The sequence below is a fragment of the Lissotriton vulgaris genome, chromosome 8 (assembly GCF_964263255.1).
Source record: "Lissotriton vulgaris chromosome 8, aLisVul1.2, whole genome shotgun sequence".
Taxonomy (NCBI): domain Eukaryota; kingdom Metazoa; phylum Chordata; class Amphibia; order Caudata; family Salamandridae; genus Lissotriton; species Lissotriton vulgaris.
In genome coordinates this window covers 1,313,132,305-1,313,157,934 of record NC_141696.1, presented here as the reverse complement: position 1 = coordinate 1,313,157,934, position 25,630 = coordinate 1,313,132,305, and the positions used below count along the sequence as shown (strand labels likewise).

At 45.2% G+C, this 25,630-nt stretch overlaps 1 protein-coding gene across 3 annotated transcripts in view; it reads right to left on the bottom strand.

Moving 5' to 3' along the window:
• The window catches only part of GUCY1A2 (guanylate cyclase 1 soluble subunit alpha 2), a 1,137,327-nt gene that overhangs the window by 24,400 nt on the left and 1,087,297 nt on the right, over window positions 1-25,630 (bottom strand). The window contains exon 8 of one of the 3 annotated variants that reach the window (XM_086933483.1): window positions 18,609-18,621. The exons of the other annotated variants lie outside the window; for them this stretch is intronic. Coding sequence (XP_086789609.1) covers window positions 18,609-18,621 — 13 coding nt within the window. The remainder of the gene's footprint in view (window positions 1-18,608; window positions 18,622-25,630) is intronic. 3 annotated transcript variants of the gene reach the window in all.

Here is a 25,630-nt window from a genome sequence, read left to right as displayed (position 1 = left end):
CTCCTTACGGGTCAGTGATGGAGCAAGCCACAAAAATGTATCTGGTTCCTAGGCAGCAAATGGAGCAGCTGGGGTCCACCACGGACAACGCATGGGATATCCGTAGAAATGAGACTTTACGCCTGAATGCTGAAATTAAAGACATTTTGAGCAGGACTGATCTAAACCCCTACGACAAGGCTAACCTTTACAACAGCACTCTCAAAAAATTCTTAAATTACTACACCCAGTGGAATACTGAGAAGAACAAGTTGACTCTATATACCCCAGACTCTGAACAACCAGCTGCTCAGGCCCCCGACCCTCAGCCCCTACAACCGCCTCCCGATGATGCGACAGCCTCAGATACCTTTGTTGGAGACCTCCTAAAAAAAATAGGTCAAAGGCACAGAGGGGCTGCGCAGATGTTGATGAGTAAACTAGCCTCTTCTAAAGACCTAGTCTCTTGGAATGAGCTAGGTGAGTTTCTCTACAAGGGCCAACCTGTTGCAGGGTCGCATATGTACGATCTAGTCAAAGGTCTCACACACCCCAAAATCCTGACACCTCAAAATGCACCGCGAGGCTGGGAGCAGTTTCTGCAGGCCGCTGCTGAACTCAATATACCCTCCACGATCGTTGGTAATAATGAACACCGCAGACTGCTAGACAATTTGAAGAGTCCCCTACTGCCATCGCCTACAGGTTCTGAAGTCCGAAGGCTATCCCCTAAATGGGCTACTCCTGCACCATCGGTGCCAGCTCGAAAAAAAAAGACAGCTCCTAAATCACCCTTTGCATGGATTTATGATTAATTGTGTGTGATTTTTATTCCTATGTTTCTTCAATAAAGTTTTGTCAACTAAATATTTGTAATAAACACCTTGTTATAACTTTACAAACCGTCTCAGTCATCTTTAAAAAAAACATTTTATGGTGCATGTATATTGAAATAACGAGTCTGAATACATGTTTTTAAAAAATATAATGTCTTTTATTTTATATGTTCAACATTAAGCATACAACTGTTATAAACCCTTACAGTTTTGACAAGGTACATATTCTGTTTTCACAGGTCTGACCGATACCCTGGTGTTTTCTTTTACATATTTCGCAACTATAATATCATTGTTAACAAGATCCCCCGGATATAGATTTAAGAAATTTCTAAACGAAAGACCCTGTGACATTTTACTGATAAAATAAATACAGTGTTCCCCGCATGTGATGGCCATGGAATCCTGAACCCTTAGTTTGTTATACTCCACCACAGCTGCAGCTTTTTTCACAAATTTGAATATAGGAGTTGTATAGAGTCTGTGCTCAGGGAACTCTGCGGTACTGTCAAACACTGTAACCTTGTCAACATCTATAAACATTGCTGCCCAATGTGTCCCAGCCTGGTCATGCGGGTCTGTGTTAAAGACTAGGATGCATGGTCTTTCTGCCCCTATTTCGGCTGGTAAACCGTCGCTAGGGAAAACACCCAAAATGTATTTCCTAGCGTATTTATGTCTGCTTAAGAAGTCACGTATCTGCACAGTATCCATTTCACAAATGTTGTTAAAGATAGTCAAACAAAATCTGCCTTGCGTGGTTGATCTGAATGATGCTGTCGAATATAGAGAATACGACCATGTTCACATTAGCCACCAGTGGATCTGCGAATCGTATTTCAGCTTTTAGATTCCCATTTTTGACCAGGTTGTAGTGATCACCATCTTCCATGTCAGGTGTCAGGTCGAATGCGAACAGCGTGTATCCACGGCCATAGCCTTCTCTTGACACTGCTACACCGCAGTCCCTTTGATGCTTTCCTGTTATCGAAACCAGTCCTTGATATTCCCTGATGTAATGACCGGCTGCAAAACTGGGGGTGTAGGGTTTTGCAGGAATCACATTGCCCTCATGGACCAGCGCCGCATAGTTGATGTTGTAGTGTTTAAAATTGAAGGGGTTTGAGGCATAGGTGCCACTAAAAGCTGTGTTGTCCACTAACCCTATGATGATGAGCTTTGGTAGTTGTCCCAGAAATAAATTCTGCTGTTGTGTTAAGTGGGTACCTGCAGGGATGCTGAATACCTTCAGAGCTACTCTTTCCACAGCATACTTGGCGTTGGATATTTGCAAAGCTTCGGCGTGCGCTAACCTGACGCTCGGGGACACTTTCACTCTCTTTACAAACAGGCTCGCAGACAGTATGTTCAACTTGTACTGTTCTGCATCCCCGTTGATGAGGCAGAATGAGTCCTTGTTACGATTGAGCTTGATTTTAAGATCAATTCCGTTGATGAGCAGTTTATCTTGGAAGAAGAGGTCCGAATGTATGCGCCCCAGGAGGTCAAAGGTACGGCTGGCTGTAGCATGCCCCACTCTTTTTATAAAGCCCTTATTATCACCATCCAGAGCTGTGATTTCAAAATGTCCGTGTGTATCCCTGTGAAAGAGACCAGCTGAAAGTTGTGTGTCAAGGGCGTCGCTACTGTAATTTTGAATGCTCTCAATGTAGGCTCTGTAGGCGTACATGTTATCGTTCTGGGTGATGAGTTGGTCGCCCAGGGTGATGTCCACTTGATTAAACATTGTAGCTAGAGGGTAAGCGATTGGTGCCACTTTAGCGTCATCGTCAATGTCGGACCCATCCGCTTTTACGATTTTACACATAAGATGCAGCAGAGTGTTGTTGAGATCCAAATACATATCCGTGGCCCCTGACACATAAAACTCTATAGGTGCCAGCGGTGTCAATGCTGCTAAAGGTGACACCTCCATGAAGAAGCTGTTTTCGATGCTGGTCTGCGTGGGTTTTAGACAAAACAAGTCCAACTCTGATTTGGCGCACTCTCCAGATTCACAATGTACGAAGGCCATGGCTGTGTTTACAAGGCTTTAAAAAATATTTACTTTAGAGCCGGTTCGCTTCTTCGCAGCTCTCTTCCGTCTTGGAACTCTTCTTTTCTGAGGGTGTTTTGAAGCTGTCCTCCTTTTTTTATAGGGGGCTGGGGGGCCCCTGCGTCTGGAAACACGCCGTTTCCTTTTGGCACTCGCACGTGGTTTATACATCAAACCTGCTCCTTCTTGAGGTTGCTTGTTCATGCGTTCTGCAACCGCCGATGTAACAGACCCCACTACCTCCTGGGCAATGTTCGTGGCAGCCGCCTTCACATGAGGCTTTGCAATTTCATAGCCTCTTCTCAGGAAAGGCATAGCTCTTCTAAACAGACTCCTAAAGAATCCTCCTAATCCAGCCCCGTACATAACAGGTGAACCTTGAAAGTACGGGGGTCCTCCATAACCGGCTTGACTTCTGTAATAGTCTCTATGCATAGACGGATCTCCGTAGGTTTTCATAACCACCATGATGGCTGCTTAATACCCTCTGTCGTGTCTAGGCCTTAAATGAAGCTTGACAATAACTTTCCCGTATTTAAAGGCCACCGGCTCAGACTGATCATCGTAGATCATAATTGAAATAGTGTCAAAATGGTTTTTAGAAACTGTGACGTAGTCAGGTTTGTTAAATTGTATGTTGACCATGGTATTATTATCACCCTGTACATGCACCCACCTTAACAACGGCGAGTAACTATCACCTATCCTCTGAGACTCTACAATATCGCTGTACACGTAGAGCGTGTAGAACCCCCCATTAATATCGGGGCACGTGTGATCTTGTTCCACGGGGCTTTTCACATGTTGTACTGTCCCTAAAATCCTTCTTAATTTACCTGAGCAGTTAAATAGGGTGTTTCGATTTATGGATTTAAGAAACACCTTCCTTCTCACATTATCTAGCACCAGATGAATATTCGGATGTGGTTCTATACTGGCTATGGATTTGTTGATGGCTTCGATAATGCTTGGAACGTGTGGGTAGTAGCCTGGTGGGAAGGATGTGTGTATGCCCATGGGGTCCTGTTCCCTCTTGATGTGAAACTTGGTTTCGGCAGCGGTAAATGTATTCCATGTTCTAGGGTATTGTATTTCTGTTAGGGCAACCTCCCAGTCCCCCTTCAGGTCCACAGCCTTAGCCAGTTTGACGGTGTAATTAGAAATCTGATTGTTGGGGAACATGTCCTTAGAAGCGTTGGATGGTAAGGTTATATAAAAGGGTGTAGTCTCCATCGTCGCAGCGGCTTTTAGTTCACACACCCTTCAGGGAGCTGGCCAATACCCAACTGTTAAATTTCTCAGGCCAGCCGCGCCATTTGACATATGCCTGGCTCTTAGCCCCTGTACCTTTCCTTTTCAGGAACCTTTTCAACCCTATACACCCTGCTCGGATCATCGGGCACCTTTTGTAACTCTTCCTTGTAAAAGGACCCCAACACCGTTTCCCCATCGTAGTCCTTTAACCTGTAAATATACAGCCCTTCCTTAAGCTCCACACTTTCCACTATAAATATTTCATCACTAAAGGTCTGTTGGTGACCCTTCGTGAAGACTCCTTTCAGTTTAGAAATCCTTACGTGATCACCCTTTTTAAAAACAGACTTCTTCACCTTTGTCCCGAAGTAGGCCCATACACATTTCTCCAAACATTTAACGAATTATCCGGTGTTACCTCTTCAGGGGCCATTTTGATGGTCCTATGATAACTGACATTATATACAACTAAAAAAGCCTGTAGAACATCCACGTATCTGTATGCATTGTTGGCCGTAAAATACCGCCACATCTTAGACTTTAAAGTTCTGTTAAACCTTTCTACAACCGCTGCTTTTACCTCTGTGTGTGTTGCAAAATGTTGAACATTGTGTTGCTTTAATAATTTCTGAAATGACTTGTTTAAGAATTCTTTTCCTGCGTCTGTTTGTAGTTTTTGAGGAATACGACCCTTAGCGAAGATGGCTTTAAAAGCGTCTGTGACGCTAGCTCCACTTTTATCACACAGCGCCTCTGCATATGCGTACTTGGACAACACATCTATGACTGTTAATATATAACAGGCGCCGTCGTTATGTTTTGCTATATCTTGAAGGCTAATTATGTCCGCTTGCCATTGATAATCTATACACGCATTAACGATTGTGGGGCGCCTCTTTAAACGTCTTCTGGCTGGTTTATGTAGTGAATACGCCTCCTCCCCTGATTACCACGTCTTCACAGCTTCTCTGCTTACCGACTCCTTTTCAGCCCTAGCCCTTCTGTATAGAGCTGCGCCACTTCCAAAGCTGCCAACTCCTCTTGTATCATAATAAAGTTTTCTTAACAGGCCCTCTGACATGTTAGAGGTCATTACCGTACAGGAAATGAAAGACGCTTGTTTTGTGTAAGAACATTTTATTAAAAAATAATGGGTATTACCAAATTACAAACAAAAGGAGTTTCATATCTTTTCACAGTATACATAGCAAGTACGGTTTAACACATATACGGTTTTAGGGTGTAACATTCTACTACTTTACTTTAAATACACGCTATAAGGTCATAATACATCAGGATTTATCTATTATAAAATAGCCTTTGTGGTGCCATGGATACCACTTTTCTGTTTTTTAGATACAGATTACACAAGCGCCTTTCTATGAGTCTTTGTGCCATCTTTTTGTCGCAGCACACACCTGTGCCTGGCATGCTTCTTAGTTTTGCGTAGGGGTCGTTGGCATAGCGTATCTCCTTGACTGTCGCCGTCATGATCTTCAGCATGCTCGGATGGACAAAACTGTTTGTAGCGCTCAGGCCATGCACCACCCTTAGCAGCTTATACATCTTGTAAGGGTCTAGCATGCTACATATGTACCGGATTACACGATCTCTGTATGATCCGGATAGACACTCATGCGCCCCCTGTTTCGGGTCCCTAATACGATGGCCGAAACACAGGCTGTAATAGTCCCTTTTGACGCATGTGTGTACAACCACAGCTGCAAAACCTTTAACACTTGATATGTCATCAGTGGTGAACCCAACTCTGGTGAACCCAGGCGTTGGTTTTTCAGAGTCGTCGTTCTTGGAACACTCTTCACACTCCGTAGACATAGGTGCCCCCGGATATGTGGAACTCCCAGTCTGGTTTGCACAGCATATACAAGACAGATTCAAGCTGCGGCCTTTTGCAGTCTGCCCCGGGGCATCAGTTCTTTTCGGTGTTTCATCCTAGGTTCAAAAGATAAATATTGACAACCCGTTAGCGCTAGAAAGACAACAAACTTTCATGTAAAGGGTCTACTCCTAACTTTTTTTTTTCGACTTACCCACACATTTTCACCACCCTCTGCAGCGCCTCTGAAATCTTGAGAGTCGGTAATATCCATTGGGGACCCTTCATCTTCCACGCTTGTACCGGGCTGTTGCACAACTACTTCCTGAGGACTCGTCATGTGAACATCCACGGTTTCATAGATGGGTGTGTTAGGAACTGGTGCTCTCTAGAGGGGTCAAAAGTAAGATTAAAGTTTGGTAGTTGAAGAAATAAAATACATCCTTATGCAAAAATGGTTGCTCCTAACATTTTAACTCACCTCCACATTTTCACACCTCGTGGCGGCTGCTCCGACATCTTGAGAGTCGCTAATATCCATTGGGGACCCTTCAGCTTCCATGCTTGTACCAGGCTGCTGCACACCTACTTCCTGAGGACTCATGTGAACATCCATGGTTTCATAGACGGGCGTGTTAGGCGGAACTATGGATTCTTCCTCATCCTCCAACTCCAAGAGCATGCTTTGCTCAGACGCCAAGCCGTCACTCGAACACTCGCTAGAGCTGCTGTCACGCTTAATCGGGACCACCCGGCGCAGCCATTGCTTAGCAAACCCACAACCATAATGTTCTTCTGGTTGAGCATTCTCTTCCATTACCGAAGGTCTGGTTCTGTAAAAGCTACCGACGGGGATCTGTGAGCCCCCAAACCAATGTTTTCTCTCAAATTGTTTGTAGCTCTTCCTTTCTGCCATGGTGACCCTTCATGTTGTCCAGCGGCTGCTTGCTACACCAGGCTCCTGACCCCTGCTTGTATGTATTCATAGAAATCAACACCCCTAAAAGAGGCGTATACCTCTACACCACAACAGGGACACAAGGCCATAGGGCTGCTCTGCCACGCCTCTGCCTCCAAAAACAACCCGCCCCCCTGTGACTCATACCCCCCCTTCCGGGACACCTGCCGGCCCTTGTCAACACACGGTCCACCTGTCACTTGTTTGAGGTCAGCAGTTTAAGACCAGGACTGTTTAAGACCAGGCCTGAGCACTCCAGGACATGACCATTTTTGCTGCCAGCCACTCCCTGGCATGTCCATTTTTTGCCGCCAGAGCTGTCAAATTTAAGGCCAGAAGTTTAAGACCAGACTGCTTAAGGTCAGGGCTGATCAAACCCTGGTCTTAAACAGTCCTGGCCTTAAACTGTCAAAAATAAGCCCAGAAGTTTAAGACCAGACATGTCAAAAGCTGTCAAAATTGCGACCAGCCATTTGCGACCAGACCTGTCACTTTTGCGACCAGGATTTTTTAATGGAAGGTATCCCTTCTTACTACTGAGGTAAGGGGCACGGGCGGAGGATGGGGTAAGGAGTCGTTGATGCAGAGCTGAGTCTTAAGGTGCTTGGAAAAGGCAGCTGATTTATGATTAAATACAAGTTTACAGGAAGACTATTCAAAAGGCGAACTCCAGTCATGGATGTCACGCATCACACATCCAGTAATGGTCGCACATTCACAAATCACTCAATGTCTTTTCTAATATATAATCATTGCAGTTTTCAAGGAGAATGACAAGTATATAAATGGATCATGATTGGGCTTTCCCTTTACAGATATAACTCATCTAGGGACAATTCACTGTTGGACTTACACTGATGCGCTCTGTACATAAGCGTTGTCCTGCAGTGATGTCTCTATCACTCTCGACCTATCTGCTTCCTTCATTCAATTTTTTGGGTTCCTCTTCCACGGTTTCTTTGGAAGAGGGGTTCTTTTTGAGGTGTGGACTGTAACCATGATGTGATTCTGCTTTCAGCCTTTTTTAATTTTTTTTGTTTTTAGATGGGTACCACCTATGCCTCGACTCTTTAAAAAAACTGAATATGGTGGTACCCCTGTATCCCTGTTCTTTACAAGGGATGACACCCCCAAATCCCCAGTCATTGGCTGCGTTGCAGCATAAGAGTTGGATGCCTTTTACTGTTACTTGGTCTTTCAAGAAACAATACAGACAAACTTTCAGACAAATGACTATGAGCAAGATCGTACTAAATAAGTAGCAGAAAATAGTATTCAACAAAAAACGCTTTATCATTCACTTTTCTAAACATCTAGCTTTTTAAAGATTTTAAACTAACCATGGCATGTTCACCCCTGTAGTGCAGTGTGATCATGTGCAGTAGAACCCTTGTGGTCCTTGACAGACTCCTTACCAAGGTACATTATCAGATGGGAGGTATCTGGTATGTCTCGGTGTGGTCAATAAGGTTTGTGAGTAGTGTGTTCAGGTAAAGGTTGCATGCTGGTGAATAAAGATGTGTGTTACAGAGCTCTGTGTGGCATGGTCATTTGTATGCTCCAGAGCTAGGACAGATGTGACAATTGGGATACATACCTCGAAGGAATTAGATTGGTCTCCCTGAAAGTTTGCTGAGGTTCAGCAAACTGCTTGTGCGTGCCAGATGTTGCCCAAGAAGCACTTTACGGTTGGCGTATGTGGAGTCAAATGGTGTTCTAGCTCTTACAAGGCCCTTAAAGAAGGTGGAGGCCATTCAGAGGAGCACAATCAGAAAGCCCACAACAAGCCTCCTGCTAAGCCCGAAAGAAGAGATACTGTGCCGCAGCGTAACAGAGCCAGAAAGAAATGCTAAATACAATGATAACCTGGTGTGATGCACATGGTTGAGATGAAGATGAACAAGTGCAATACACAAAACTATTACTCACCGTTAAGAAAGAACATCACGCCGTACATCAGCCTGGGCATGATGACCCAGATGTAAGCACATGGCTGATGCTTACAAGAGGTGCAGGTTCAAGTGAGCAGTGATCGTCATCGGGACAGTATATACTCTCAATGTCAGTAAATCCCAACACAAGTTATGATGCTGCTGTGTTTTTAAAACCACCACTTTCTTTCTATACCACCAAAAAGCAGAATATTGGTGCCAGATGGATTGCATGGATCGAAAAGTTTGATGACTTCATAGATGTTCTAGAAGTAGATGACAAAAAGATCATCAAATACTTGAATAATTTTGCAGGTGATTGAGTGACAGAAATGATAAAGGAAATGTCACAAGCTGATGCAGTATCGAACCATCAAATCAAAGAGACATTTTAAGCCAAGTTTAATCCAATGCAAAATATCAACTACGAAAGGTAAATTTTTAACCAGGCAAGACAGCAAGCTGGTTAAATGATGGCTGAGTTTCCTGAAAGACATGATACCGCCATCAAGAATTGTAAGTGCAGTGAATTCAATGATTAAGAAGCCAAGTGTCTCAGAATAATTGATGGTTTCCTCTCTGATTCATTTAGACGACACATGCTGAGAGAGAGACACTCAGTCTAGAAAAGGTACTCATGGCTGCAAGAGCTGAGAAAAGTGCAGATCAAAAGGTTATTGAGATTTAAACTGGACCAGCCTAGAATAAATTTGCGTTGATAATGAAATGTAAGCAGAAAAAAAAGTGGAGGCCCATAAGAGGATGTCTCCAAAGAAAACGAAATTGTGTTTCTGATGTGGATTCTTGTTTCTACATGAAGCTAAATGTACCGCCATTGGACAGATATTCAAACGCTGTGGGAAAGAAAACCATTTCATAACGGTCTTCAAATCGAAAGAGAAACTAAGTTCATCAAGAGTCAGACTACGACTGGGCGTAGTTTGCGAAGTAGCGCTACACAAACTACGTGAGCTACGCGTAGCACTACGTGAACTGCGTAGTAGCATGTTCACACTGTGCAAGTTGCCGTTTTCAATGATTGCACATTGGGGACAAGCATCGGGCACTGTGCAATCATCGAAAATGGCATCTTGCACAGTGCGAGCTGTAGTTTTCTGCCGCTCAAGTAGATTTTTACTCGAGCAGCAGCTTTCTCAATGCGGATTGGTAGTTTCTCATCGCGAGCGGTCGCGAGCATACGCGACCACTCGCAATGAGAAACCTGACCTCCGCGCGTTGAGAATCCCGCCGGGAGGTTTATTTTCCACGCTCGCGATCAGCAACTTGATGTTGCTGATCGCGAACGAGGAAAAAGTCTCACCGGTATGTCATTTTGCTTGCTCGCGGTCGCCAACTTGAGGTTGAGGATCACGAGCAAGCAAAAAAATAACTGCTGCACTACGCTACGCTACAAGTGTTTGCACTGTGCTACGTGCAGTTCGCGTAGTGTGAAGAAGCGCAGTGCTTTGCCCAGGCTTAATCACGACGAGTAGAGAAAATGTACTCCTGGAAGTTCCAGAAGCATTCTAGGCATGCCCACAAGACCAAATGGCAACATCAAAGGAGGCAAGTAGCGACTAAACAAAGTTGAATTTCATCACATTTATCTTCCAAAGGTTCTTCAGCTTCATCATATAGTGACAGTGAAGAAGATGGATGTGCAGTGGTGATATCGACCGCAGAATAACGTGCACATGTAAGAATGGCTGCTTGCAAAGAAGAACACAGGTCAAAGAGATATCTCCATGTGAAGTGACAAAATGTATTTTGATGTTGCACCAAAATCACACTAAAGGTGAATGGCTGCCCTTCAACTTTTATTATAGGCAGTGGTGCATCAATCAATGTCATGATGACTGAATACAACTACGAACTGTCTCTGATACCATGTCTAACACTATCAAAAACAAAGGTGTAAACATAGGTTGCTTCTACACCATTGCAAAGTAAAGTGTCATTTGTAAAGACCATGAGGCACGAGAAAACTACTGTACAAGCACCAATTCATGTCCTCCAAGGTACTTTGTCAAGTGAACGTCCACTCACTTTCAGCACTAATGCTGACATGGGACTGATATCCATTAACTACAACCTCAATGGACCCATTTGAAACAGTAAGATAATTCCTATTGTTGTTTCATGGACTAGGGAAACTCAAGACAGTGAAGGTCAAACTTCACATTAATGAGGGCTTTCGTCCTGTTGTTCAGAGACACTGTCGGATTGATCTTCATTTACAGGATGACGTTTAGAAAGAACTGGAAGCATTATTAAAGCATGACATCATGTACTTTACTGGTCCGATGCCATGGGTTTTGCCTATTGTGGCAGTGCCAAAAAAGGACAGTGGAGGTGCAGTGCACTTTTGTGTTGATATGCACCTGGCGAAGAAAGCAATTGACACAGAAAGACATCCATGTCCACACAGCTGAATGGTGCCAAGGTGTTCTCCTGTCTTGATTTGAACAAAGGATACCATCAACTTGAGCTGTAAGAGAACTGTAGGTACATTACTACTTTGTAACTCATGTTGGTTTATTCACACACAAAAAATCAGCTTTGGTGTGCTGTCTGCAACAATCTTTCAGTATGTCATTCGCTGAGTAATTCAACCTGTCACACATGCTTTTAACCTCAGTGATGATATATTAGTGTTTGGGGCCACATAGAAGAAGAATGGCAAAGCTCTTACACAAGTATGCCGTCTGCTTGCTGATGAAGGCTCTTTTTAAATGCAAAAAAAGTGTGATTTTCACAAATCCAAACTCAAATTGTTTGGGCATATTTTCTCTGAAAGTTGTATGACTTCTGACCCTGAAAAAGTACAAGCATTGTCACCCACTTGTCCCCCACAAGATGCAACCATGCTGTGATACTACTTGGGCATGGCCAGCTATTTGCTCCAGATATATTAGTGACTTTGCCACAGTGAGTGCCACATTAAGAAAATTGACAAAGATGAATATTCCCTTCCGGTGGTCCTCTGATTGTTACAGAACTTTCAAGAAAATCAAACACACAATTGAAAATGCAACTGAAATGGGCTACTTTGATCCAAAGGTATATAGTGAGATAATAGTAGACAAAGCACTGGTAGATCCATGATCAACACAATGGACATCCAAATGCTCAGAGACACTTTGTGGCCTTTGCTAGCAGAAGTCTAGGGCCGACTGAATGTGCCTATTCTCACCCAGAAAACAGAAAAATAAGCCTAGCTTTAGTGTAGGCTTGTGAACATTTTCATGTGTTTCTGTACGGAAATCATTTCACCCTTGTCACTGACCACCAGGTGTTGCTTAACATTTTCGGAAATCTGAAAACCAAGATGCCCGCTTGCATTGAGAGTTGGGGTTTGCGATTGCAAATGGGCAATTTTAGTCTATTGAGGGCTTCTTGAGGCATTCTCATTCCCCAAATGGGCACAATAAGGGATGTGTTAAGGCATCAAAATATGGAATGAGAGATAAGCAGTGAGAGGTTTGCTAAATAATACCATAAAAGAGACCTCACTAGCATCTTTACCACTGCTACTTGGCCCATCACCGACCGTGGGAGAGACGACCAAAACATGTAGTAGGTGGAAAATACAAGAGTTGGCCCAGTTCACTGTAAGGTCTGAGATCGCTGTAAAGTCAGGATGTGTCACCACATGTGTTTTGTATACACAACAGAATGCCATCTGCATCAAGAGACACGGCATGGGTAGTGTCATGGATCAGTATACCCGATTGTGTTCCAAGGAGTCGCAGTTAGGCTGCCAAGGGTTTTTGCCAGAGCGAATAATAAAGGTGAAATGGGGCAGCCCTGTCAGGTGGCCTTACCCATGAGGGTGAGATACATTTTACCATTTTTACACGGACAGAGGCATTGAAGTATAATATTTGTATCCACTTTCGCCGATAGGGCCTACGCCATCAGTTGCAGCACCCTATGCATTTTCTTCCAAAGGTTTTCTCTAAGTCAAGTGTGAAACACATGGCTGATAGGAGCAAATCTGCTAATTCTTCCTTGGTATGCCATAATCGGCGAAGATTAAGGGAGGTGTTTGATCCAGGATAAACCCCGATTTATCTCATGAATTAGGCCTGGTAGCTCCAGCAGTAATCTGCAGGCATAGGATCTAAGTTAAGATCTTATAATCGGTGTTCAAAATGGATAGTGGGCAATAGGAAGCCATATCAGATGAGTCCTACTGTGGTTTCAACATCATGCAGATTAGGGACTCATCAATAGAAGCGAGCGTGCAGTGAATATGGCCTTTCACAGTGTTGCCAATCTGAGAGCTAAAGGTTGAACGAACAGGATATAAAATGTGACCAATAGGCCATCTGATCGCCCAGTACGGATTTGGTCTTTATGGAAATAGGGGAGCATCTATGGAGAGTCACATAGAGGCAACAAAGAGCTATGTGGATGATCCTAGGTCCTAGCTGTGTGGTACCATACAGAGTGCTATCATAGGTGTTGAAGGCACTGCTGATGACCGATTGGGTGTGACTCGTCTCTCCTGAAGCCAAGGAGGGGTTTCAGCAGAGCTGAGGGTAAACAGCTGTGGCAGAAGCTTGCTAGGCTTATCCACCTTGCTGTAGATCCTGGCAAGATAGACCAAGGAGTCATGTCACTGAAGTGTTTCCACTATCAGAATGAGTGGCTTGGGTCAAGAACATAAACCTTATCATGGGAGGACAATATAACAAGTTCGAAGAGAGGACCCACAAAATGTGAACCATACTTTTTAATTCATAGGCCCCTTGTAACTCATTTCAATGTTTACTGTTCAATCATAGGGGAGGAGCAAGTCCCTGCATTCTCTTGGAGATAAATGTTCATGGTGTCGAGAAACGTTGGTTGGAAAACGGCAGCTTCCAGCATTTACACGTGTTACTTCCAGGTGAGGATCGGGGACAACAACCTACCAAAAGTGACAGCCATGGTCAAAGGGGTACAGTCAGATATGATTCTGAGCTGATAGGAAATAGAGGTGACATGTGTATGAAGAGCCTGAGAGCAGAGAAACCTGTCCGGTTGTGAATCATTTTGTGAACAGGGAAATAAAAAGAGCACTTATGCCTGTTCAGTCATCAAATGCGTTTATTGTAACACAATGATCTGGGCCATCCAATGAGGAAGTGCTGGAGCACCTTTGAAATCATTTTGCACAGAGTTCATAACCCTGACACTCCATAACATCAAGCTCTAGGAAGCAACGAAGTAGCAGTACTGTATCTACATGATCGAGGTGTCTGAAAGGGGTGCAGCATATCTCTGCCGCGTGGTGAAGAAGCACAGCAGCTTCAGTGCGAGTGAGGATACATACGTTCACACAACCATCCAAGCCCACGTGCTGAAGAGCAACAAAACGCGGAGAGGGAAGAGAAAAGATAAGGGGAGAGAATTAGCCTGCTGCACACCCAGGCATAAAACACAGGGGAAAATAAACAACCCTACCACAGAGCCACAGAGGGCTAAGGACACTTTGAGGAACCTTCTCACCCAGGCCAGACTACACAGTTTATACAGTGCCTAACAGGCATGACAGATAACCCAGCACAAGCAGTCCCACAGCAGGGGCCCCCAGCAGGTCAACCCCCTGGCACACCGGCCAAGCAACATACCCAGGTTAATGCGCTGCCACCATTTAGCGAGCTCGCTGACCCTGCCACTGCTTCCCCTCGGTGAAAGACATGATCAGCTGCCTGAACAACTATTTCGTTGCAATAAGGGATACAGACAACACCATCAACAGGCCATTTACACTACACTTCAAAGGGGAGGAAATATACAAACTCTGTGCACTCCAGCCAAACATGGGCACCTCCAACGACTATGAAGCAGCAGTCAGAGCTCTAGATGCACACTTTGACCAGCAACTCAACCCCAACTATGAGCGGTTTAAGCTCCGCCAAACCTGCCAGAGAGAAGGAGAGTCTGAGGAAACATTCCATGCACGATTACGGGAACTTGCCAGCACATGCACGGCAAACAACCAAGCCAAGGAAGTAAGAGCACAGGTGATACAAGGGCAGGTGATACAAGGGTGCCAAAACAAAACCCTTAGGAGCCTCATCCTCCACCAGCCAGGGATCTTGCGGGAAGACATCCTCATCACGGCGTGATCCCATGACCTGTCGGATTCCGCAATAGATCTCACCATCACCCAGCAACCGGAGAGCCCCACCTCTGTAAGAATAGAGCAAGCGGATGCAATCCATACACAAGGAAGAAGAAGCAGCAGAGGAAGAACAACAAAGAAAACAGCAGCTGCGCCCAAGTGTGGATATTGCGGACGAGTGGAACACCTTTTAGAGGAATGCCACGTATAAGGGCGAACCTGTTCCAAATGTGGGACCCTCAACCATTTCGATACGGCATGCAGAGGAGGACCCAGAACCAGAGGTGCCCATGGGAGGAGACTACCTGTCAAGTCAGTGAAACAACTGTCCCTAGAAGACTACGAAAACCCAAGGGCGAACACAGGATCACAATGACAGCACCACTGCCTCAAAGACTCATCTACTGACGATGAAGGAGAATGCTTCTTCATATCGTTCGCAATGGCCCCCAGGATCATGCGTCACTGCCCCAATAGACAGCAGGGCATCTGTCAATGTCATGGTCACCCAACAATATGAGCAGCTACAACCACATCCTCAGCTAGCACCTGAAAATGTCAAAATGTTCAAATATGGAAGCCAAAAGCTGCTACACCTGAAAAGGAAGATGACTGTGAAAGCGAAAGCAGAGGACCATGAAATCACAACCACATTTCAGGTGGTCGACATAGAGGTCGACACGCTGGTAGGAAGCCACATGGCAGAGACCTTGGCCTGGTCACCTTCGCCAGGGTCATCATGGCCCTTCAAACAGGAATAGGATGCATGAAGAGACCACCTGTCAAGCTCCATTTTGACCGATCTATCAAGCCAGTGGCACTCCGCCACCGGCGGATACTATTCCACCTTCGGCCCCTTGCCGAACAAGAGCTAAGTAACCTTGAGAAAGAAGGAGTCATTGAAAAATTCACTGGTCGGACACCCTGGGTCTCACTTATAGTAATCGTAGGGACACCAAGACAACCAGGCAAGATACGGTTGTGTATCAACATGCGCCTGCCCAACTTGGCAATTGAAAGAGAGGCACTTAACGTCTACAATGAACAATGTTATAGCCAACCTCAACGGCTCCAGATGGTTCTTCAAGTTAGAGATTAACGCTGAATACCATCAACTGAGGCTATCTGAGAAGAGCCGGTACATAACAACCTTCTCGACGCACATCAGGCTGCGCTTTTGCAAACAACTCAACCTCGGCATATCATCCTCTGCATTAATATTCCAAGATGCAGTCCAGGAGACCCTGTCAAGCTTACAAGGGGTACTTAACATCAGTGATGACATTTTAATCCACTCTCCATCAATCGAAGAACACCACAAGCACCTCAAGGTAGCCCTGCAGCGAATGGCATATCACGACATGACGCTCTATAAGGCCAAATGTTCCATTTTCTAAATTCTATTGAATTCTTTGGCTACATATTTAACCAAGAAGTAGTCCAAGTGGATCCCTGGAAATCACATGCCATATAGCAGGCACAAGCTCCGATGAACATGTCTGAAGTGCGCAGCTTCCTCGGGATGGCCACAGATTGTGGTTGCTTCATCCCCTGCCTAGCCATGATTTCCAAACCTCTTCGGCCAGTGACCAAAAAAGCCGCTGCATGGAATTGGGAGGATGAAGAAGAAGCTAACTGCATTCCAAAGTATCAAGGAAGCCCTGCTTAGCAAGAAAGGTTAGCAATACAGCTGCAACACTACCAAATGGAGTTGGACTACTTTCCCGGAGCAAAGAATCCAGCTGATTTCCTTTCCTGAGACCCGCCGGATCCTACAGAAGGCGGAATCAACAACGATACAAGGGCATAAGAATATGTAGCAATGATGACCCATGGGTCATGCCACCGCACCCTCACCATTGAAGAGATCAGCACAGCCACCAAACATGACTCGGTCCTAACCAGAATGGTGGAATACCTCCTCCGAGGTTCGTGGGAAAACTTCCTACATGATGTCAACAACTGGCATGGGCCAGACAAGGAACGCCTCAGAAAACTGGAGAATGCGAGATGAGTTGAGTACAACAGCCGAAGGCCTGGTGCTAAGAGGGTCACGGTCGCGATCCCCGAGAGCCTCCAAGAGAGAGTCATGGCCCTTGCATACAGAGGACACCAAGGCACCATCCAGATGAAATCATGAATGAGAGAGAAAATATGGTTCCCAGGGATAGAAGAGGCAGTCGACAGCCTGGTACAGAACTGCCACTCTTGCCAAATCACCAGCATTCAGGAGCCCCTGATCAGCACCGAAGATCCTGTGCCTGGCCCCTGGTCCCAAGTCAGCCACGACTTTGGGAGCTTCCCAGATGGAAGAATGACAGCAGTCTCATCGACAGCTATTCCCAATACCCAATGGTTGAAGTGATCAACTCTACCGCATACAACCAAATCGCGCCCATCCTAGAGAAAGCATTCACGTTATTTGGACTGCCTCAAGAACTGAAGACCGACAACGGTCCACCTTTTCAAGGAGGAGAATTCAGGGATCTGCTGACATCCTTAGGCACATGAAACCGCCGCATCACCCCACAATGGCCACAAGCCAATGGCGAAGTAGAACTATTCATGCGCATGTTGGATAAGACCCTCTGTATTGCCATGGCCGAGCAGACCAACCCAGAAGCATCACTTCATCAATTCCTACAAGAGTACCATAGTACACCCTACTGCACTACTCAAATATCTTCATGATCCCTTATGCTCATGGGGCCTAAACCAGACACTATCCCTGTGTCTGAACACTGGACCCCGACAGCCTATGAGCCAGCCAATACCCAAACCCACAGGACCTTGGAAGAAGCAAAGAGCCAAGACTCGGCTCACCGTACCAGGGAGTATTGTGCTGATTTGCAATCACCGCGCAGGATGGAAGTTCAAGACGCACTACGAAAGTGGGACCTGGACTGTAGTATGTGTAAATGGAACAGCTGTCACTACTCAATGTGGCGAAGAAACAATTACCAGGAACATTTTATCACCCTCTGACCAGAAGTGGCCAGGGGATATAAATAAATGGGAAAGGACCGTCTCATGGTCTTTCCCTGTACCAGTGTTACACGGAGTCTGTGTCCATTCGTTATAGTTGTTTGTAGGCCCCCACGAGATAAAGAGGGGTGCGACCATCAGAGAGAGAGAGAGAGAGAGAGAGAGAGAGAGAGAGAGAGAGTCTCAACCCTCCTGAGAATCCAGGCTATCACATAGAGCTAGGATTTTACATTGTAGTAGACCATTAATGGGACCCCACAGCCACAAGGGTAGGTTGTCAGACAAAGATATCAGTGTAATGTAAAAAGAGGGCAACTAGGAGGATTCGATATTTCAAGGAGGTCTATACTGTGCCCTGCAAATCACATGCAATAAGGAAGCATCATACAATAAAGACGGCCCACTTCTTGAATATTAATGAGTCATTTTTTGGATTTACACACAGTTATAAACGGAGGCCTTTAAAACACAGCAAATCTTAGCTTTGGTAATGCACTAGCACTGTGAAAGGGACATTGGTGAAGGAAACAGTGATTAAAGGGATACATGTCTCCCCTCTTTCCACACCCCAATGTTAACATACACAGTGGCTTAAAGTATTGATTGTTGACAGTTCCCACTTTGCAAATATTTAGTCCCCCTGCTCATTTAATCCACCCCCTCCAAGTGTCTGGGGAGTTGGTAACTATTCAATGCCTTGCAACTGTATAAGTAGTCACAAAGCATTAATGGGTTTGTCTGGAATAACACATTAATACCCTTTGTCGCCCCCTTTATGTTAGGATTTGTAACGTGGAAACTGCATTGAACAATGGCAATTCTGATGTGCAATAACCCTTTAGTGCTGCTAAGGCTGCACTGGCAGAGCCAGTACTTGTCTGTGCCATCTTTGAGAAAGTACATCTTTTAGGGAATTTGCTCAAGTTATTTAACAAACCTCTACTACGAAGGAAGAGCGACTGTAAATGTGGAAAGGGAATAGACGCCTGCTTGTTTAAGGGATCTAAAAGTATTGCAGTAATAATTAACAGCGCACTCTTGTTTCCTCACCAAGAGAGGGGAAAAAGCAATTAGCTGTGCTGAATAAAATCATTATCGCATATACCTTTACAAACTGGTGTAATTATCACTAATATGTGCAATTATCACAGGTTCACAGCTAAATGGTGTAGTGTTGGAGACAACTGTTGGAACTGAAAATTGTGATTAATGAAAGAAACAGTTTATACAGGAAACCACACTTAAAGAAGCTGAGCTGGGTTCAGAGTGGAGTAGCTGGAAAAACTATGTTCAAACTAATGTTCATTTTCCAGTGTGAAGTTCACAAAAACACTGAAGACAGACAAAATATTTAGAGATCTTCTCCAGGCAGGTGAAGATCTCTGTGCCTTCCAAGGAGCCAACACCACATTGACTCCTCAGTAAGAGTTGACATTTTGCTCAGTGGCGCTTGGACAATTTTCAGAATGTTGGTGCAGAATGGAGAAATGGAGGTGTAGGTAACATCACTGAAGTCATAGGGATAGTGAAAAATCTAAGTGTCGCACAGAGAATAAGTGTAAATAATGAGCTATGTCCATTTAGTGGGAGAGTGGTAAGGGTGTGGTATGAAGCCAGCAGTGGATTTGAGAGCACACTGTCATATATGTGTTACGTTTACAGATAGCACATTTCTGTTTGGTCTTTACATCCCACTGTTATTGAATGTTGGAGTCACCATGGTACAGGAATGCTAGGGGAGCGAGCTGGGCAATTTACAGAGGAGCTTTTGAGGTAAACGCTATCACATATCGTTCTGCAGTAAATTCAATCTTGCAGGATTACCTGTTGAAGAAACCAACACCTTTGTATTGGTGATGAGTAGAAGCATTGCCAGCAGGACGAATACACCCAATGTACCTCGATTTACAGCCAGTGTGCTGGCATTTTGTCAGTCCTATGAATTTTTGTGAGTAGGTTCCTTGACCGCGACTACCAGTACCGAAATACAGCACAAGTATATGCTGTCCAGATATGTTGAATCTTGCTAAAACAATATACTGTAAATTGATGTTTAACTTTTGAGTTCAAGTAGTTGATATTGGTTACCCCGCATTTATTTGCGAGGCATTTCAAGAACACAGCAGCTTGAGGGTGGATCCTGAGCCTTATGCTTTATGACGTTGATCATGTTAGAGAAAGGATACTAGACTGCTGGATACTAGACTGCTTGGCTAAATAGATTGTGAATGCACAGTAGGATGACATCATTGCGTATGCTGTATTCCTAGAAGCCATTTTGGATGTGAAATTGTCAGACTGCAGTGCGTTAATTCATTTACATGTTATTTACAATAACACATTAGTATTGCGTGTTTCTCCAGCAGTGATACACACACTTTAAAGCCTTCACAATCGGTGACATGCACACCAGAATGTATTGCCACATTTTGGTAACCTTGCCACAGTGAAGATTCACCAATATAGTAGAATACCTACATGGAGGAAGCCTGTACATACGGTTACAGGCACACCCGAATCATATTTATGGTACATTGTTACAAATCTTCATGCTGTAATAGCCTGGATATATGGTAATAATCACACCAGAATGTATTGCCATGTACCGCATTTCCATGTATTCAAGCCTCACTATCATTGATAGCAAAACACACAAGATGATGGACGGAATGTTGCACATTGGCAAAACATTCACCCCCAGTCACAGATCTGGGTTTAATCCATTGTTATTTTGCTCACCATGCCACCCTAGTTCAGACATGGCCATATGCAAATCAGTCTTGACCCTGTGCCACATGGGGAGAGTCCAGGCCCAAACTGCCAAGCCATGTCTTCCCTGGACCGGAATCAAGCATCCTAGGACCGGTTTCTGGCTATCAGCCGTCATCAGCCAGGATAGCGGGACTCCAGTGGCGTAGTGAGCACGGGACCCACGTCTGGGCATACCCTTCCCACATAGGGCGAACAGCAAAACACACAAGATGATGGACGGAATGTTGCACATTGGCAAAATATTCACCCCCCAGTCACAGATCTGGGTTTAATCCATCGTTATTTTGCTCACCATGCCACCCTAGTTCAGACATGGCCATATGCAAATCAGTCTTGACCCTGTGCCACATGGGAACAGTCCAGCCCGAACTGCCAAGCCATGTCTTACCTGGACCGGAATCAAGCATTCTTCCAATTTTCAGAATATCATCAATAAGAAAAAGTATGTTTGCACGGTGACAGTCACAGCTGCATTTCACTGTACTGTATTATCATCGCATTATAGGAGGGAACAATGGAAAGTAGTCTTTGAAGTGCAGCTTGACGCTTTAGAAGGTGAGTCCTTCACCCACTAATTTGCCATTCTTCATCATTGGTTGCCGTCAGAAGGTCGGAAAATATTGAAAACATTTTGCGAATGAGGTAATCATGAAAATTAATGGTGAGAGCGAAGGTGAGAGTGGCATAGATGAATATGCATCAGCTATAAAATGTTTAGATTTAACATTAAAGGCATGAAAAATTGTCATCAATCAGAGGCATAGGTATTACAGAAGGGTTCATGTATCTGGACAACTGGCTGCTAGTTTTGTTGGAGCTTTAAGAATTCTGGTGGTATCTTGTGAATACAAAGCCTTTGAGGAAAACATAATCAGGGATAAACTGGTCGAGAAAACTAATAACAAAGAGGTTCAAGAAACTTTGTCTTCAACACCTAATCTAATGTTAGATAAAGCAGTAGAAATAGTTACTAGGATTGAAAGTACAATTTTGTATATAGAAAGAATGACAGTATCGGATTCCAAATCTCAGTCTCAAAATGTGTTAGCTGTGCAGAGAAAATACAAGAAAGGGAAAAAGAAAGAAGAGGTTGATTAGCCCAGCTAAACACAACCCTTTAAACAATTGGAGTCTTATAGGTGTGGAAGCACATCCCATTTGGTAAATGGCCGTATGTCCTACAAAAGCCTGGTCATGTGCTAATTGCATGCGAAAATTGCATTTAGCCAGGGTTTGCAGATCCTCAGTCAGAATGCAACAAAGCAAATTTTACAGGGTGAAAACTAGCAAGTTATGTGAGGAGGAGGTTTCCTGAAGTGATGAAGGTGAGGTATTAATTGTTAAGGATATATCCATGGATGATAATAATGAGGTTGTATGGGTTGTTTCCATGAACATGATAAAAAGACCTTTCTGCACATGAAACATCAATGGTATTGATGTAAAAGTCACGGCAGACTCAGGATGCCATGTCATGTTGAGTGATAAAAAATGGAAAGAGACTTTTGGTGGAATTCATTAGAGGGGTTCTGTAATTCAGCCTGTAGGCTATGAGGGCAAGCCTAAACATGTAGTGGGAGAATTTAAACCAGCATTCAATTTTCAAAACAGTGTCATGAGAGGTGTAGTGTGCGTGGCAAAAGCTGATGCTTGTTTATTGGGTTGGCATGATCAAAAGAATTTGGGGATATTGTTGGATCCCAACAACCTGACTCAAGTTGTATTAAGGAAGGGGTGCATATAAATGCTTACTGTAAAGATGAAAAATGCTTGGGAAAAGGATTAACCTGAAGTAGTTCAGGAAAAGTTGGATACATTCAAGGGTTTCATGCATGAGATTAGAATAGTAGACAAAGTAAGACCAGTAGCACACAAGATTAAAAGAGTGCTCTTAGACTTGCTTGCCGAGTTAAGAAAGAATTGGACAAATTATGTGGTATTGGGCTCATTCAACCCTTTGAATGTTTTGGCTGGGTTGCTCCCATTGTTTTAGCTAGCAAGGCTAATGGATCAATTTGTTTGTGTGTGGATTTGTGTGACCCTAATGGTCAGATATGAGTTAATGGGAATATATGTTACAACGCATGCAAATACAATGCATGCTTTACAATGCAGTCTTTACATTGCAACTACCATTGCATTGCATGATTAAACAATGCATGCCATTACAACGCATTTTTTAAAACTACAGTTACAACGCATTCCGTTACAATGCCTTCCATTACAATGCATGCCATTACAACGCATAATACTTTTAGGACAACAGAAGGGTAAGTGTTGGATAGTGTAGGGGTAAAAATTACTATTCCCACTCCAGTGAGTGCAACAGTACCACAGACATTGTAATTGCGTGCAATGTAAAGGCACTTGCATTGTAACAGTTGCATCGTAAATGTAGGTTGTTGTAATGACTGCGTTGTAATGGATGTTTCCCGTTAAGAGGCACTCTCCCCAACATCGCAGAAATGTTGTCCCCCTTGAAGGAAGGGTTTGTTTGATATGACCTCAGAATATCATCAAATAAATCAGCATCCAGATTCCAGACATTCAACATCATATGTAACTCAAGAGAGTCTGTTCGAGTTAAAGCACATGCTATCTGGGTTGGCATCAGCTACTGCAGTGTTCCAAAGAGTTGTGGAAAGTTTGTTTAAAGGTTTGGAAGGTATAGTTGCATTCCAGAATGATGTTCTAGTGTTTAGTACAGATCAAAAGCAGCATGACAGGAGGCTACATCAGTTTTTGTTAATTTTTAAAAGGGGAGACAGGTGATAGTGCAGAAAAATGCAAATTTAACGCTCAGAATATTGATTAGTTGGGATACAAATTATCCGCAAATTGTGTCAAACCTAAGTTAAATTTAGTTAAGGCAATTGGTGATTTTCAACCTCCTGAAAATACGGATCAATTATGATCTTTTATGGGTCAATCAATCAATCAATCAATCAATCAATCAATCAATCAATCAATCAGCATTTATATAGCGCACTACTCACCCAGAGGGTCTCAAGGCGCTAAGGGAGGGGGGTCCGCTACTGCTCGAACAGCCAGGTCTTGAGTTGCTTCCTGAAGGCGAGGTGGTCCTGGGTCAGGCGGAGGTGGGTCGGGAGGGAGTTCCATGTCTTGGCGGCGAGGTAGGAGAAGGACCGTCCCCCTGTGGTGGCTCTTTGGATGCGGGGGACGGCGGCGAGGGCGTGGCCGGTCGATCGAAGCTGGCGTTTGGGAGCGTAGAAGTTGAGGCGGCTGTTGAGGTATCCTGGGCCTTGGTTGTGTAGGGCTTTGTGTGCGTGGGTGAGGAGTCGGAAGGTGATTCTCTTGTTGACCGGGAGCCAGTGCAAGTCTCTCAGGTGCCCGGAGATGTGGCTGCGACGGGGGATGTCCAGGATGAGTCGTGCTGAGGCGTTCTGGATCCGCTGGAGTCTCTTCTGGAGTTTGGCGGTGGTTCTGGCGTAGAGGGAGTTGCCGTAGTCCAGACGGCTGGTGACGAGGGCCTGGGTGACCGTCTTCCTGGTCTCGGTGGGGATCCACCGGAAGATCTTACGTAGCATTCGCAGGATGTTGAAGCACGACGAGGAGACGGCGTTGACTTGTCTGGTCATGGAGAGGGAGGAGTCCAGGATGAAGCCCAGGTTGCGTGCGTGGTCTGTTTGTTTGGGTGCGCTGCCTAGGGCGGGGGCCACCAGGAGTCGTCCCAGGCGGAGGGTGAGGATCCCAGGATGAGGACTTCCGTCTTGTCCGAGTTCAGTTTCAGGCGGCAGTTCTTCATCCATTCGGCTACCTCTTTCATCCCTTCGTGAAGGTTGGCTCTGGCGGTGCCGGGGTCGTTGGTGAGGGAGAGAATCAGCTGGGTGTCGTCGGCGTAGTAGATGATGTTGAGGTTGTGCTGGCGTGCGATGTCTGCGAGGGGGCTCATGTAGACGTTGAAGAGGGTTGGACTGAGTGAGGAGCCTTGAGGAACGCCGCAGATGACTTCGGTGGCTTCAGATCTGAACGGGGGGAGGCGGACTCTCTGTGTCCTTCCGGCGAGGAAGGAGATGATCCACTCCAGTGCCTTCTCCTGGATTCCGATGTTGCTGAGTCGCTGCACTAGTGTACGGTGGCAGACAGTGTCGAAGGCCGAGGAGAGGTCTAGGAGGATGAGGGCTGCTGTTTCTCCGTTGTCAAGCAGTGCTCGGATGTCATCGGTGGCTGCGATCAGGGCGGTCTCGGTGCTGTGGTTGGCCCGGAAGCCAGACTGCGAGAGGTCGAGGGATCCGTTCGTCTCGAGGAAGGCGGCCAGCTGCTTGTTGACGGTCTTCTCGATGACTTTTGCAGGAAACAGGAGCAGCGAGATGGGGCGTTAGTTCTTGAGGTCGGTGGGGGTCGGCTGATGGCTTCTTTAGTAGAGCGCTGAGTTCGGCGTGCTTCCAGCTCTCCGGGAAGGTAGCGGTGTCGAAGGAGGTGTTGATGATGTCCCGCAGTTGGGGTGCGATGACAGCGTCGGCTTTGTTGAAGACGTGGTGAGGGCAGGGGTCGGTAGGAGATCCGGAGTGGATGGAGTTCATCGTGCGGACGGTGTCTTTGGTGCTGATCGGGGTCCAGGCGCGGAGGGTGGTGGTTGGGGTCGGTGGTTCGGTCGTGGCGTGCGTCGGTTGAGTGCTGAAGCTGTTGTGTATGTCCGCGATCTTGTTGTGGAAGTAGGAGGCGAGAGAGTTGCAGAGGTCTTGCGAAGGGGTGATGTCGTTGTTTCCGGCGTTGGGGTTGGAGAGCTCTTTAACGATGTTCAAGAGTTCCTTGCTGTTGTGTGCGTTGTTGTCCAGTCGTTCCTTGAATGCGGTTTTCTTGGTGGCGTGGATGAGTTGGTGGTGTTTTCGGGTGGCGAGCTTGAGGGCAGTCATGTTGTCCGGTGTTGGGTCTCTGCGCCAGGT